The following is a 17,654-nucleotide window of genomic DNA, read 5'->3' as shown; positions in this document are numbered from 1 at the left end:
CAATCTCAAGGTTACAAGTCCATCTCCAGAGATCTAGATGTTCCTTTGTCCACAGTGCGCAGCATTATCAAGAAGTTTGCAACCCATGGCACTGTAGCTAATCTCCCTGGACGTGGACGGAAGAGAAAAATTGATGAAAGGTTGCAACGCAGGATAGTCCCGATGGTGGATAAGTATGGGATTAGTTTTGTGACTTTAATTCCAAGCAAAACTTCTCAAGTATCAAACAAAAAACACTAACTCAAGCAAAAAAATTGTCACCTCAAAGGTAAAACTTAAAACTTGCAAATAAAACATTTGTGTAGTTGTAAACTATTGGTCTTTTATTTGTTTGATATTATGTCCTTTTGTTTACAGTTCCCTCTGCTTCTTTCTCAATGATCAGTCTTTTGCTCTCTCCATCACGTTTGCAGTCATGCTCCCAGCTTTCTCGTTTGCGCTCCCTGACTTTTTGCTTGCGATTCTGACACAAACATCTCGTGTGGGCGGGTCTTACAGGGGTGCGTCCCCATTGGCTAATGAGTGTTAAGGGGAAAGTTTGAGTGACAGCTCAGCCTCAGTGCAGGTAAACTAACGTTAGATACTCAGAGTCTGGTCTGGAGGACACACAAGCCACTCCACAGGGGATTCCTATAAGATTAATAAAGTGTAAGTATTATTAATATATATATTATCTGTGATCTACGTTGCAAGCATGGTTACTAGACATTTGTTGTTTTGTTGTGTTAAGTTACTAGCTAGCTAGCTAGTAAAGCTTTTTTTAAGTTAGCTTTTAACGTTAGCTATAGCTACTGCAAACGTTATCTAAAACTTGTAGCACCCGGCTACCTTACTGAGCGAATTTACCATGGGAATCATGTATTCTTCGTGAGGCCTTACTCAATGGAGCTGTATTAATTATCGTCTTCTCTCTGTAGAGACCTGCAGGACCCGAGCAGAGCTACGATGCTCTCCCATGTAACCTTAGGTTAGTAACTATATTATGGTCTATTAGGAAAAATTATTATCCAGCTAACTACTAATTGTTGTGGTTGCTATTGGCCTGATAATACACAATGCTAGGGTATTGGTTAAGTTGTACAATGTAGAAGCTGTGAATGTAATATATATAGGGTTCGACACATACATTAGATAATGTTCCATCTGTACACACTGTTCTTTCTTTGCACTACCGTAAGATGGCAGATAACGGACGTATTGTTTTTATTTTTTAGCGCTGTAAATGTCAACAATATTTAGAATTAATGCATAGTGTTACTACAGTCCATCTATGTACTTTAACTAACACACCAGGCCCTTGACAAATACTTTGCTTAGTGATCCTTATGGTTTGATGTGATGTGCATGTGTCCTGGTGGCTGGCCATATCTTACTTTACACATGTAGTCAACATGGAGGTAGGAATCTAGAAAGTGTGATCAATAATATTCCAGAAATAAGTGTTCCAGTAGTGTTCAGAAAGCTAGAAAAATGTTTCTAGAGTGCAGGCTTTATTACAATTTTTATTTACACTTTTTTATCATCCAATAAGGTACTTCAAGCTTTACAATAAGAAGTCAAGGAAGTGAAGGACTGCAGCCACATCCCAGCCCTTCAGAGAACTGTCCGGCAGAAAAGGCTGTCGTCCAGACTGGAGCGGTCGGCCATCAGTGAGCTCAGAAGACCAGATGATCCCAGGCATCCAGGAGTTGTGTGATATTCCTGCACCACCCTCAGAAGTGTTGTTGCAGACACAAGTCAGCAGAGAAATACAGCTTGCCTTAGGTGAAACTGAATATGTGAAATATATACATAACCCAATTACTCAGTATGTTTGTGTATTGTTGGTGATGAAAAACTGACCCTGACCTGTGATGTACTGCAAATAATGACTGACACTGAGTTCCAGCTTCTTCTACCACCGGAGCCCCAGCTAAATATGTTCAAATATCCATTATGTATGTGAAGTTTTATATTGGACTAAAAATAAAGCATTATAATAGTCTCAGCCTTATTTCCTGTTTTATATAATGAACCAAACAGACAAGGGTGAATGTAATTTTTTTTTAAATATATTATGTGCATTTTAAAATATAATTACAGTAAGACAATGTAAACACAAATTAAATTACAGGACAGTATACTGTAGTAGGATATATTGATATACAATGGACTAAGAAACTACAAGTACACCAATGAAAACTTTAAAAAAAGGTTATTGTAAGTGTTAATTGAGTATCTGAGCAAAATATGATCAATACATACACTATTGGTCTATACCCTGGCTGTTTGAAGCCTTCGCACACAGTGTTTCCTCCACAGAGAGACTAAAGGCTCCTCTCCCTCTGCTGCTCCAGTCCTCCTGGTTGGTCTGCCTGCTGCCTGATGTGAGCTGTGATAGAAAATTATAACAAAGTTTCTTACACAAATCAAATGGTAACAAAGTTCTTACTGATAACTGAGGCTTCCAAGGTTGTGTGATTTACAATTAAAATAACTTGCTTTTAAGTAGCCATTAGCAAATGTGTAGGCTTTAAAAACACTATGAACACTTATGCTGACCTGCTTGCAAATGCAACCGAAGACATGTAATTAGAGTTAGGATAGCCAGTCTTAACTAGGAAAGTACAGATGAGCACAAAACTATAAAGATGAACCAGTTAAGCAGTGCTAACACTGCATTTGTACTGTACAGTATGTGTCAACCTCTAGATATAATACATTATATTCACAGCTTCTACATTGTACAACTTAACCAATACCCTAGCATTGTGTATTATCAGGCCAATAGCAACCACAACAATTAGTAGTTAGCTGGATAATCATTTTTCCTAATAGACCATAATATAGCTACGTTACCTAAGGTTACCTGGGAGAGCATCGTAGCTCTGCTCGGGTCCTGCAGGTCTCTACAGAGAGAAGTAGCCTATAGCTAATGTTAAATGCTAACTTAAAAAAGCTTTACTAGCTAGCTAGCTAGTCACTTAACACAACGAAACAACAAATGTCTAGTAACCATGCTTGGCAACGTAGATCACAGATAATATATATATTAATAATACTTACACTTTATTAATCTTGTAGGAATCCCCTGTGGAGTGGCTTGTGTGTCCTCCAGACCAGACTCTGAGTCTCTAACGTTAGTTTACCTGCACTGAGGCTGAGCTGTCACTCAAACTTTCCCCTTAACTCTCATTAGCCAATGGGGACGCACCCCTGTAAGACCCGCCCACGCGAGATGTTTGTGTCAGAATCGCAAGCAAAAAGTGGGGGGGGCCAAACGAGAAAGCTGGGAGCATGACTGCAAACGTGATGGAGAGAGCAAAAGACTGATCATTGAGAAAGAAGCAGAGGGAACTGTAAACAAAAGGACATAATATCAAACAAATAAAAGACCAATAGTTTACAACTACACAAATGTTTTGTTTGCAAGTTTTAAGTTTTACCTTTGAGGTGACAATTTTTTTGCTTGAGTTAGTGTTTTTTGTTTGATACTTGAGAAGTTTTGCTTGGAATTAAAGTCACAAAACTAATCCCATAGATAAGCAGCCCCAAACAAGTTCCAAAGAAATTCAAGCTGTCCTGCAGGCTCAGGGTGCATCAGTGTCAGCACGAACTATCCGTAGACATTTGAATGAAATGAAACGCTATGGCAGGAGACCCAGGAGGACCCCACTGCTGACACAGAGACATAAGAAAGCAAGACTACAGTTTGCCAAAATGTACTTGAGTAAGCCAAAATCCTTCTGGGAAAACGTCTTGTGGACAGATGAGACCAAGATAGAGCTTTTTGGTAAAGCACATCATTCTACCGTTTACCGAAAACGGAATGAGGCCTACAAAGAAAAGAACACAGTACCTACAGTCAAATATGGTGGAGGTTCAAAGATGTTTTGGGGTTGTTTTGCTGCCTCTGGCACTGGGTGCCTTGACTGTGTGCAAGGCATCATGAAATCTGAGGATTACCAAAGGATTTTGGGTCGCAATGTAGGGCCCAGTGTCAAAAAGCTGGGTTTGCGTCCGAGATCGTGGGTCTTCCAGCAGGACAATGACCCCAAACATAATTCAGAAAGCACACAGAAATGGATGGCAACAAAGCGCTGGAGAGTTCTGAAGTGGCCAGCAATGTGTCCAGATCTAAATCCCATGGAACACCTGTGGAGAGATCTTAAAATTGCTGTTGGGAAAAGGCGCCCTTCCAATATGAGAGACCTGGAGCAGTTTGCAAAGGAAGAGTGGTCCAAAATTCCGAGTGAGAGGTGTAAGAAGCTTATTGATGGTTATAGGAAGCGATTGATTTCAGTTATTTTTTCCAAAGGGTGTGCAACCAAATATTAAGTTAAGGGTGCCAATAATTTTGTCCAGCCCATTTTTGGAGTTTTGTGTGCAATTATGTCCAATTTGCTTTTTTTCCTTCTTTTTTTGTTTTGTTCCAATACACACAAAGGGAATAAACGTGTATAGCAAAACATGTGTTAATGCAATACTTTTCTGTGAGAAATACTTGATTTTCTGGAACAATTTCAGGGGTGCCAACACTTTTGGCCATGACTGTATACATATATGTTTTTGTTGAGAACAGGAGTTTTAGTTATTTGTAAGGAAAGATATTCTGTTCATTACGGTTAAAATTTATGAGTCTCTGTCGAGAGAACGTTTCCAAAATCTGTTAAAACTATGAGTCTCCTTTGAGAGAACATTTATCTGCTGCTCCAGCTCCAGATGCGTTTCTGGTGCAAGTGTGTGGGGGATGGGGCCAAAGTTGCCTACAGAATGGAACGCTGAATACTGTGTCTGTTGGATTGGGCTGATGTAGTTCAGGGTCTGGTACTGTCCGTCACCGGTTCTGCAGCTTGTAGGGGAGTGAGACAGGTCCGCTCTGACATCCATCGAGGCCCACTGAATAAACACAAACTCCTCCAAGAGGCATTACTTGTATTTTAATCATACTCATTTTAGTTTTCTTGATTCTCTTTCTACATTCTAATCTATGACATCATGGATTAAAAATGTTGCTACAAAAATATTACCTGAGTAAGAAAAGTATCATAAAATATGTACTTCAAGTACTAAAAGTAACAACACAGAAAAGTCCCCACATTTTTAAAGTGGAAATTTAAGCAGCTAATCATTTCAACCAAACTTGTACGTTCGTTGTTTGATTCGCAAGACTTTGCAGAACAAATGTAACACCCAAATGTAGCGTTCCAAGTCTCGCATGAGAAGTGAGAGTTGAAAAGATGTCCGGTAGTGAGCTATTGTTTACCATTTTTATGTTGTAATTCGGTCAGAAACTTCAAGATTGTGAGACGAACAGCTCGTTTTGGATAAACTGGCTTGGATATAACATTTGCTTGGACTCTTGGGGATTTATGAAAAAAAAATGTTTGGACAATTTCCCCGAAGTGGATAAAGGGAAGAATGTGAAGGTATGTAAGCACACTTGAATCGGCCTGTCCTTTTCAGTGTTATCGCAACTAGATTACCGTTTTCTAACTGCTATAAATTATCTTATGCTTTGTGTGTGGGCTTAATGGAATCCTGAGAGTCTAAGCTTTCAACCGATGTGCTGCATGGCCGTATATTTTGAAGATTTAATGCTTCAAAGTTATGATGAAGTTTATGCCTCTATTTTGAGCGGAAGTGTGCCGTCCACGGCACAGTGATCCCTGTGAGGTTAAACTTCGACTCCTGTTTTTCTGCTGTGTGCCACGGATGTGCCCTATTCCATTTAAGATTGCTGCCGCCTGCCGGCCGATTGCGCAAAATTATTGTTATCTTTATTGTATACATCCTCAAATACAACATGTGACAAATACATCAATATTATGTATATTGTTTATTTTTTCTTTCGGATTTGCGGAGCAGTAATTACTACGTCACTTCCGGAGGATCCTGTGCATTGGCTACACATTATAAATGGTGCATAATTTATTGGAAAAACTGAGCAACTTGTCCTACGGTTGCTGGTGACAAAATCACTCATTTAATATGTACATTGAAGCGATACTGGCGTTAAAGAGCTGCCTGATCGCTGTCCGATTCTCTGACATGAATGGCCCCATTGCATTGTGGGATATGGGCTTTGAATGCGCCCCGCTCGTACCATAGTGTTCTGTCTTACAGCATATTGTAATATTCCACCGGTAATGAGACCAAAATAATATTATTAAAATAAAGAAATGAAAACCATCATAATATCTCGTAATTAAATGTTGATTAATGTAGTGTTATTTAAAAAGATAAAAAATAAACAAACAACAAAGCAATCCAGCTTCCTTGGTAATAAGACCAAAATAATAACATTACATCAATAAATGTTGATTAAAGCAGCAGTTAGATTCCTAAAAACATCAATACAGCTGCAGTCCCGACTAGTAGAAAAAAAAGTGGTATGGACACGAAAGATGCTTTCAACTGAAATATATTAGTTTAAAAAACGTGCCAACCACAACGCAAAAACGCGGTATACATGTCCGTGTACACGAATCTATAGATTGAATGATGTGACTTTTTCACGAGCTGCTGTGAGACTGGGTTGCAGATAGAAGCCAGGTAAAGTTTATCTATTCATACTTTATTTGTGTTGTCCAATTGATTTCTTAAAACTGATTGTAATGCCTCACTAAAATGTTGATTTCAAAACTTTCAAACTATACTCAAAGTCATGTGATGAGAATTGATGCGGTGTGGTATTCAGTGGCATGCATGTATGCACACAAACTAACAAACCAACTGTAAATGTGTATCTGCCAAAATGCATACCAGACTGTTTGCATTATACTGATTACATTAGCAGAATCCTTGGTAATAGTAGAGGAAGGAATACAAACAAACTGGGCTCACTACAGCATAATTCTACTGTTTATGTTTCAACATTCAACCTATTTGAATGTGTCAACAAATCCTGAATATGAATTACACCAAATTCAACAAGGTGCACTAAAAAAACCTTTCATTCTTTTACCATTATGTTTTTTATAATGGCTCACCTGGCAGCTATCGCCACTCCACTCCTGTATCTTCATATTTAGTGTATTTTGCAAAACAAAAAATACACACTATATGAAATACACCAGTGTAACAAAAGCCAAAACCAGTCAGCAGGAGCACAACCAACAGCTGGGTCACTACTGGAAAAGTTTCTCTCAGTACATTCACAGGCAATACACTCACTGATCATAACATATATTGTGTCCTCTGGACCCACAAACTCAAGGGGAATTTTGTAATCTTAAGAAATGTCTAGTTACAAACAGGTATCCTCAATTGTTATCCTCATTCCCCTCCTATTTTGTGCTCTAATCCTGATACTGTATATTTACACTTGCAAAAACTCCAAAACAACACAAGAGATCAGCTCAGCTTTTCACTGAAGAGAGTAGTTTTTTATCAATTTGATAACCATTTTTACTATTTTGACAATACTCCAAACATTCAATGCTGTGAAAACAGGTGATAATAATAAAACAACAGGAATCCAACAAACAATTCTCTAAAGGCAACGCTATTAAAAGCATGCACTGCTTTCTTCACACTCCTGTCTCCTTCTCAATGTGTTGCTGTGTTGTGTTGTCTGTGAGTCCACATTAGAGTCCGGATCGGGCCAATTTTTCTGTCCGAGCCCGGCCCGCGTCCGACAGAGTTAAAATCTAATTTTTTCTCATACTAATGACACATGTAGGTTACGTTTTTGTGTGGAAAGCCCGCTTTTATTGAGCAAGTGTAGGAAGGCATTCGGAAATGTCAACAGATGAGCTCATTAGTCTACATGCATGTGTGGCAGGAGCAGAGACATGGAGATACACACCTGGGCTCTTAAAAGGGTCCGGGCTGTGCAGGTGGTGCTGGAGGGAGCTGGGAGAGTTGCAGGCCGAGTTGGCATGCTCACTGGGCAGGATTTGAGCTGCTGCCTGGGCCCCCAGGGAGCCATAGTCTGCCAGAGAGTAGTGCGCTCCGCCCCGCACGTCACTGCTGGCCGTGGAATACAACCCATAATCAGGGAACCCTGGGAGATAGGGGAGGGTGGGGGAGGAGGAGAGGGAGGGGTTTATAATGACCTTGATTGATTTGTATAGTGTGTGAAGTTGAGTGGCTGGTCAAATTTGAACATTCACTAGCCATTTGGCTGGTGGACGAAAAAGTTAATTTTGAACACTGTTTGTAACCCACATAAGCATCAGTCAAATGTACTGAGAAAAAAAAAAATACATATATATGTATTTTTTTATATATATATATGTTTTGCAATATATCATCAAGAAAACTAAAAACTCTGCAACTCCATCAGATCCATCCTGATGTCTCCCTGCCATTCAGTTGATGTGCAATATATTACCAAGGCATCAAAATACAGTAACATCCAACAACCAACATCAACAAAACACAGAATTAAAAAGTCAGCTCAAATTATTTTTATTCTTGCTGTGTAATAATTTTATATAATGCAACAGCTACAGGGCATACATTATTGCTGAAAGACCTTTTACTAAATCCAAATAAGGAGATGATGATTGAGAATGATATTTAGGTTTGGCTGTGCTCATAAATCAATAAGAATAAGTCAGAAATGTCTTATTAATTTTTCATGTGACACTGACAGGTTTGTAAGATGAGGTCAGAGAAGCTTGTTGAAAAGGGGCTCACATTGAAAAGCTTCTACTCCAGCCTGTTGTCATGAACCATACGTTCGAAAAGTTAAACACTGTAATTAGTATGATTTACACGTTTTTATTTACGTATGCACCACATTGACTGCTGCTGCTAGAACTGCTGCTAGAACGCAGCTAGTCGGGGTGGATGGGTTGGCATTAACATTCAGGATTTACAACCAGGGAGCAGAGTTCACTTCCCGGGGAAAACAAAAGACTTTCACCCAGGAAATACGTGTCCCTTGTAGCCGTGATTAATTAGCCTGAATCTAATGCTTACCTGTTCAAGAGGAAATTAGCCAACTCTGTGTCCTTTTGGGCTCTAAGCTGTCTCCATCTTTCAAATACATTTCCAATATTTACCCGGGGTTTGTAACGTCTATGGTCATGCAACTGTTAGAAACATGACAGTTCTTTTTTAGGTTGGGTAGAATCTATCTCCGTTGATCCTGTTTGGTTGTTTGCTGCTTTCATGGCTGTACTAACGTTACAGCTGGATTGCGCTGGGTTTACGTTTTTACAGGTATATGTGTATCTGGCAACCTGGCCTGGCTGTCAAACTGGGCAGTTGATAACAACGCACAGGCCAAAATACAAACATAAATTCCGTCACGGAACGGAAATTTCAAAAGGAGAAAATACTGGCATTAGCATTGGTCTCAGAAAAGATAGTGTTTCAACTTAGCTTGTTTACTTAATATCTGATGATGCATTGATGGATTTATTACAGTAAATACATTCAATTTTGGACCTTTAACTAGTCGTTTTTGGTGCCTAAACGTAACTTTCGTCGATGCAAACTTTGTCTCATTCAGAGACCCAAACGGGCATCTAAGATGGCATCGCGAGTACAGCGTGAGGCTCTGCGTCTCCCCAGTTTTTGTGAATTAGTGAGTGTTTGTTTATTATTGGCAGCGCTTTTCCCTTGATACAACCATGGGAATATATTGTACAGTAGTGAAGAACTTTTGGACATGCACTCTGCACAAGCAACGTTTTTCAAAATCTTCAACTTCCTCCGGAGATAGCCAGGACGCCTGGGTCTAGCATATCAGCTCTCCCGGGAAGGAGGGCCCGGAGGCGGCGTCAAGACCATAAACAGAAGCGCGGTGGCCTACAAGCTAGGCTAAGGCTAACCCCACATAAGCTACCACTACCAAGCTTATTCTTAGCCAATGTGCAGTCACTGGCGAACAAACTGGATTAAATACGACTCTGGATTACCTCTCACAGACAGATTATGGACTGTAATATCATGATTTTCACTGAAACCTGGTTGAACGGCCTTGTTCCGGACGTTGCAATCGAACTGGAGGGGCGGACTATGTTCAGAGCTGACAGAACAACTGAAGACTCTGGTAAGACCAGAGGTGGTGGTTTGTGCATTTATGTCAACAATGTGTACGAACGCTGTCATGACTGGGAGTCACTGTTCTGAGAACCTGGAATATCTGTCTGTTGCCGGCCTTTTTACCCAGAGAATTCACATGTACTGTTATCATGGCCGTTTATGAACACCCTGATGCCAATGCTAAGCAAGTAATGAAAGAACTACATGCTGCCATTAGCAAACAGAAAACTGCACACCCAGAAAGGGTGTGTATTGCTGCAGGGGATTTCAATCATTCAAACCTCAAGTCTGTACTCCCCAAGTTCTACCAACATGTGCCCTGCCCAACCAGATGGGACAGAATCTTGGACAAGGTGTACACAAACATCCAGAGGCCTACAAGGCTACGCCACTCCCGCACCTGGCTCAATCTGACCATCTCTCCCTGCTGTTGCTGCCCAGATACACACCCCTCATCAGCCGGGTGAAACCGGAGAGGACTGTAAAGATCTGGCCCGAGGGTGCAGAGGCCGCAGTACAGCTTGGGTTTCAGCGCACGGACTGGAGTCTGTTTGCCACCAATGCCACCTCTGACTCCCAGCTGGACATTGAGACATACACCTCCTCTGTTCTGGAATACATCAACACAAACGTCAATGATTTCACAACTCACAAGCAGATCAAGATATACCCCAATCAGAAGCCTTGGATGAATAACGTCCGGCTACTGTTAAAGGCCCGGGACAGGGCTAACCTGAAAAGGGGAACAGGGAACGCCCCAACAAAGCCACAAACTTCGGATTGAGGAGTACTTCAATAAATCCAATCCCCGACATATGTGGTAAGGGATACAGGCCATCACAGACTACAGAAGCGCAAACTCAACCACCCCTACCACCACTACCTCCTTTGCTAATGAGCTTAACAACTTCTATGCCCGCTTCGACCCAGACAACAACACTACGCCTGTCAAAACTACCCCTCCACCTGACGACCCACCCCTCAGACTCATTGTCTCTGCCGTGCAGTCAGTGCTGAGCAGGGTGAATGTACGGAAGGCAGCTGTCTCAGATGGCATCCCTGGGCACGTGTGGAGAACATGCGCCGAGCAACTGTCTGGAGTCTTTACCGACAGAGTCAACCTGTCACTGGCTCAGGCTGTTGTTCCCATGTGCCTAAAGACCACCACCATTGTCAAACCCAGAGTGCCTGAACGACTATCGACCGGTAGCACTGACCCCCATTATCACCAAGTGCCTTGAGAAGCTAATCTTAGCCCATCTCAAGCCCAGCTTTCCTCCTGCATTAGACCCCCACCGGTATACATACCGTGCCAACAGATCGACTGAGGATGCCATATCCACAGCCCTCCACTCTGTCCTCACCCATCTAGATGATAGCAATTTCTATGCAAGGATACTATTCATCGACTTCAGCTCAGCTTTTAATACTCTGATCTGATCATGAAATTACACAAGCTTGGCATCAGCATATCCATCTGCAACTGGATATTGGACTTTCTGATCAACAGACTCAAGACGGTGAGGTTAAATAACCTCTCCTCCACTACACGTCCTCTAAACACTGGTGTGCCACAAGGTTGTGTGCTTAGCCCATTACTGTAGACCCTTTTCAGCCATGACTGCTCCCCCATTCACAACACTAACTCCATCATCAAATTTGCAGACAACACAACGGTGCTCGGCTTGATCAGGAAAAATGATGAATCAGCCTACAGGGAGGAAGTGCAGCACTTGGCTGCATGGTGCGCAAATAACAACCTTGTGCTCAACCCCTCCAAAAGCAAAGAACTCATTGTTGACTTCCGGAAAGCAAAGGCAGGAATCCAAACGCCCATTCACATCAACGGGGCTGAAGTAGAGCGGGTCACCAGCTTCAAGCTCCTGGGTGTCCACATTTCACAAGACCTTTCTTGGTCACTCAATACCTCCACTCTGATCAAAAAAGCTCAACATTGCCTCTTCTTCCTCAGAAAACTGAAAAAAGCTGGACTCCCCCCTCAGATCCTCCGTAACTTCTATCACTGCACTGTCGAGAGCATCCTTACTAATTGCTTCACGGTGTGGTATGTGAACTGCACAATGGAAAGCCCTACAGCAAGTGGTGAAAACTGCTCAAATCATTGGCACATTACTCTCAGTCATCACTGACCTTCATCACTCATGGTGTCGCACCAGCAGGCTCAGAAACAGCTTTTTTCACAACACCATAATGCTGCTCAACACCAAGACCCAACACTAGCCCCTGCCCCTGCGCCGCCCCGCTGCGCCCCCTCTCCTTTTGCACATGGACTATGGACCGTCTGACAACCTCAGATCACTATGCACTTTATTAATACACCTCAACAATACACTATATATGATCTTACTGCATTCTATCTCTACTATTATATGGACTACGGACTGTCTGATTTCTCAGAACTCTATGCACTTTATTTGCTAATGCACTTTAATATTGGACTAAACATGATCATACTGCATCTGTGTTTTATGTCTTTTTTAAGCACTGCTATAAAGAAAAAAGCACTTCTAAAGATTGCACTACTGGTTAGATGTAAAACTGCATTTCTTTGTACTGGTTGTCCTTACTTGTGCAATGACAATAAAGTTGAATCTAATCTAATCTACTGTAAAGCATAAAGCTCACTTTTTCTTGCCTAAATTTAAACGCAATCTCCACCGAAATGACCGGCAGCTCATCACCTATTCTGGGGTAACTAGACCACCAACTACCGCTGACCTGATGGAGCACCACGACAGGCAGCTCGCGGTGCTTTGTACCCAGCTCACAGTCACCTATTCTGGGGTAATTGAACTACCAAATACCGCTGACCTGGCGGAGCAGCATAGCCGGCAGCACAAAGCTCTGTAGCGGCTTAAACAGCTAGCAACTCCGCTCTGTAGCATGGAGCTCTGTAACCGTTGTCACGTGACCAGTCGGAGGTCTCCTAGTTTTCGTGTAATATCTTGCGTTTTAGTGTGCATAACTTTTCGTAAGATATCATATGAACCCGTTCATGAGAATGCGTTGAGAATGCTCTTCTAAAGGTTTGCAGAGGAAATGGCAATGCACTTTACTATAAATACAGCTGATGAAGAAACAAATAAATAAGCAAAATCATTGAAAAGTGACAAGGGCATGTCCAGAACCTTATTGAATGAGTATATATGAAATGTTCATATGAAATGAAGCTTAGCGCAAATTCAATCAGGAAGACTCTATTTCATTGTTGTAGTACTCGAGTTACCATTTGTTGAAGGTCTCGGTCTTGTCTCAGTCTTGGATGAAGAGAACTCAGGATTTTATTTCAAAACCGGTCAAGACCACAGCTACAGATATCACTAAATTGCCTGTGCATTGTCTGATTAAGGCCTATGTGTTAAAACTTGCAAATGCAACCAATAAGTTGACTTATATATAATTTGAAATGTGTTACCGTAAACCCTGCTCTCCCTGCCCCCTTTACACACACTCCCAAGAAAGTGAATGTGGGAGACAGGAGTCTTGGTCTTGACTCAGTCTCGCCCTGCCTTGGTCTTGGTTTAACTGACCCTTTATCACTATAGGCTTTTTAAATGATGTATTGTATTACAGTAATGTATGAGTGTTTTCTATAACGATCGACTACAATGATTAGAGATGCTGCTTGTAAACGTTTCCATATGCGCAGTAATATGACTACAACTCATATTGTCGGATATTTAAGCAGCAAAACTAACTGTAGTTATAAACTTGACAGAGGAAACAGAACTAGACCTTTAGCTTCTGAAATAATCCTAATGAAGTTAGCTGCTGTTTCTCATGCGTCTCTCAGACGCACTTACAACTGAAGCTGTCTGTCCGACAGCAGCTCTGATATGTTCACATTTTAGAGAATTGTAATAATATTTTCCTCATCAATTATGTATTATTTCCCCCCTGCTATTAATCAGAATGTTAATTTGTATGATCCGACCAGCCTGATCCATAACGGTAGATTTACCACAGGCCGGGGATACTATGTCTCTCTCTCTCTCTCTCTCTCCTAACTCTCTCACCCCTTTTCTCTCTCTTTCACCTCCTTTCACTCTTTGTTTACATGCCACGGGTAAAAAGACTTCCGCAGAGGATGCATCAGTGTGTCCTCAATTATAACTCCTCCGAGGAGCCTCCTCGATGCTTGCTCCTCCCTCCTCGATGTGCATTTTAGGAATTGGGACGTCCTTCAAGTTGGCTCGCTGAGAATGATATCCAGGTCACAAGCCTGAGTATCGAGGAGTCAAGGAGTCAAGGAGTCGAGGAGTCGAGGAGGTACAAATTTGGGAAATGAGAAAGGCCCCCTGTCTCGGTTTAGGTGGTCTCGACTACAACTCACTCACATTCATTCACAAATCTCTCTCTCTCTCTTGTACTTTATCAGCTGGGTGTGCACTCTAAATTAACCCTACCAGATTTTGCGGATTAACTACTTTGCCATCAAACTTTAAAACTGTTCTCTCTGCTGCTGTGAGTTATCATTTCAGCACAAACCAATATGACCATCCTGCAGTCTTCATCGAACTGATTAGTCTTCTTTTACTGTGTTCATCCAATCCTGCTCCACATCCCATCATCTAGATCTTCAGCCAACTCTCTTCAATTCAAACTTTTTTTAACAACTGTGCACCATATAATAAATTTATTATATTATTATTTATTTCACTCTAAATTAAGTCTGTCCTGATTGAAATGCAGGCTGCCACCTTTTCAAATTTGACATGGCCATAGTCCGGGTCATCCTAAACAGAATTACATAGAAAATTTCAGCAAAGCCCAGTAGGAAAATGTTTTGAGTTTTAACATGAGGACATGTTGCAATGTTTTTAATGTGTTTTTCTCTTAATTAAAAAGCAAACAAACAAACAAACTGTATGCTATGGAATGTAATTTAATTCAATATTAAATAAATGCATACACAACTAAATAAATATGCCTATGAAATACATCCTCAAATAAATAAATGATGCAATGCATATTTATATATATAAATAGGCCTACATGTAAATATAGATATATAAATGAGTGACATTTATTTATTTCAGGGGACTTTTATTTAATAATGTCACATTTCTCTGTCACATGAATCTCTCGTCCGTGGTGTTTTAGAGGAGACGTACACGATATTGGGGGGTGTTATTTAGTAAATTGACTGGATAGTCTTGCTATTTCACTTCCAGTCCGGCTGTTTAAACGGCGCGTGGCTTAGGTGAAAATAGACCTGATATGTATCTTTAGCGGAGCGGAGCCGCTTCATGCACGCTTCTGGGATGCACCATGGCACAGCTGGTGGAATGTCAAGCATTAACTTGAATGGCAGCAATTGCTCACAGGGCACACGGCGCCTCCAGAGCGCAGCGCACACAGGACTAGTGGAAATTAGGGGTTACACTTCAACATGTAGACTGCAGACCTTCCGATTGGCTCTACCTCCTGAGCCACAGACGCATAGAGACTGACTCACGCCTGGAAGACACCGCATGCTGAAGCGCCGCAAATAGATTTGTTCGTCTCTCTCTTTCCCAGTGTGTGTGTGTGTGTGTGTGTGTGTGTGTGTGTGTGTCACTCTGTCTGTCGGTCTCTTTCTCTGTGGGCCTAATCGTGTGTCTTGAAGTCAAGACAGCCAAAATCACCATAAACCTGGGTGTTTTATTTTGAAATGTGGTTTATTTTGTAAAGTATCCAACTGCATTGTGGCCTTCCTGTATGTGATTACTTGCCTGGCTTGACACATTTGCTCGGGTCTCCTGAAAAAAATAGATAAGACGCCGAAACGCTCACTGCAGGCAGACAGATTGAATAACATGGGTGCCGAAATAAAAAATAGCTCCTCTTCGCAGCGTTTGTTTCTAGGGTCATTCTCATTTCAGGAAGGGGTAAGTACAAACTTTAGAAGGACTCGTCTGGCTCCACGTCCATCATCAATCCTCCTTTTTTGTGTCTCTCTTTGTCCTTTTGGTCCAAATGTTGGTATTAGCTCAGCATGCTAATTATGGTCTTGATTCCCACGCATGTCGAAGTTTAAGGATATTTTTGGCATCAAAATTTGGCATTATCTTAGTAGTTAATCCTCAATCAAAATCTAGTAGTTAAACAAGTTGTTAAACTTAACATAACATAAGGTTCTCAACTGATGCAGAGCTTAGCATGTCATCCACCACGGTTGCCATCTTGCGTGACCAAGCAGTATTCATTTAGATAGAATAACAATCCAAAGGCCCATGATGTGATGCCATGAATCATGAAACACAGGGATTCAATTATTGTCTTTCCTTAAGTATGTAGATTTAACATGTGTCCACAGGAATAAAACACACTTGTTTTGGCATGGCTGGCGAGTGGCACTATATCCATGGTATTGAAAGGGGCATTTCATTGTTGCATGTTTTTATTTTTTTTGTGCATGATCAAAAAACACAAATCACACTATGTGTGTGTGTGTGTGTGTGTGTTTATGTCTTACACACTGACCTTGCTGTATCAGAAATACCAGCTGGTCCAGATGTACATATGAGCACATTTACCCAACATCTGTGACTACACAAATCAGGCTCATAGTAAAATTCAGCATTTTAAGTTACATTTCTCTCTTCCCCTCGAAAAATCTAGGCTATATATTACCCTTTTTCCACAATGCAGATGTAGGTTTTTTAAACCTGGGTAAACCCGCCAAAAATAGCTTCCCATTGCCATTAGATGAGTATGAGTCTGTTGGATTTTTTCTGTCACGTTCAATGTCATCAACGCTCCATAAAACAGGTGCTAACTTTTCCTGCTACAGCTTTCCGATACAGCAGGGGTCATCAACTACATTTTTCCAAGGGCCAGAATTTCTCTAAGCAGACACTCTGGGGGCCGGACTTTCAAATGAAGAAAATAAAATTAATTTATACCTAATACGCCTATTCTTGTTCAAAATTTTCACTTTCTTGCTGAATTAATGCTATTTTTTTTTTTCATCATCATCATCAAGAATGAAGAACGCGAACATAACGATCGCGTCATTCACGTGCAATTCACGTGTTAAGTAGCCACATGCATCTGTTTTGATCTTATAATACCTCAAAAAATGTACCGCTCCAGGAGAGTTTGGTTTGTTCAGCCAGCAGTTAAGTTTACAAGAATTTGTCCAAATTTCAAGATTCCCGGCAAACTAAGATAAACAGTTAGACTACAAACCGACAGCTTTTGTTTTAGCTTATTTGTAAAAATTCGCTATTTGCAAAGTAGAGCTGTGTTTGCGTAAAACAGCACGGTGGACAAGAGTGGACTGAGCAGACAGAGCAGATTGAAATATCGCTTTCTACATGTTTATGCCGGTCTACAGAGGTGAGTGCATTGATAAGTGTTGACTTTTTACTCACGAAGGTTTAATTGTAGCCTATTTACAGAAAAGAGACTAGCGTGAGTTCATCTGCCCCAGCGGCCGTTGTTAATCCTCTCTGTATCGTTCCCAGTCAGGTGCTGCGTGTTTTAACGCGCACACATCTCGGCTCAGCTGTGTGCGTGTTTTAACGCACACACATCTCGGCTCAGCGGTGTGTGTGTTTTAACGCACACACATCTCGGCTCAGCTGTGTGCGTGTTTTAACGCACACACATCTCGGCTCAGCGGTGTGTGTGTTTTAACGCACACACATCTCAGCTCAGCTGTGTGT

At 41.3% G+C, this 17,654-nt stretch overlaps 1 protein-coding gene across 2 annotated transcripts in view; it reads right to left on the bottom strand.

Moving 5' to 3' along the window:
- The window catches only part of LOC120574587 (RNA-binding protein Musashi homolog 2-like), a 472,078-nt gene that overhangs the window by 31,239 nt on the left and 423,185 nt on the right, over window positions 1-17,654 (bottom strand). For both annotated transcript variants that reach the window (XM_039825004.1, XM_039825005.1), the window contains exon 12: window positions 7,790-7,987. In XM_039825004.1, the coding sequence (XP_039680938.1) occupies window positions 7,790-7,987 (198 nt within the window). The remainder of the gene's footprint in view (window positions 1-7,789; window positions 7,988-17,654) is intronic.

This window comes from Perca fluviatilis, chromosome 2 (assembly GCF_010015445.1).
Source record: "Perca fluviatilis chromosome 2, GENO_Pfluv_1.0, whole genome shotgun sequence".
Taxonomy (NCBI): Eukaryota; Metazoa; Chordata; class Actinopteri; order Perciformes; family Percidae; genus Perca; species Perca fluviatilis.
Note: the sequence above shows the minus strand (reverse complement) of the source record. Positions and strands in the feature narration are given on the sequence as shown.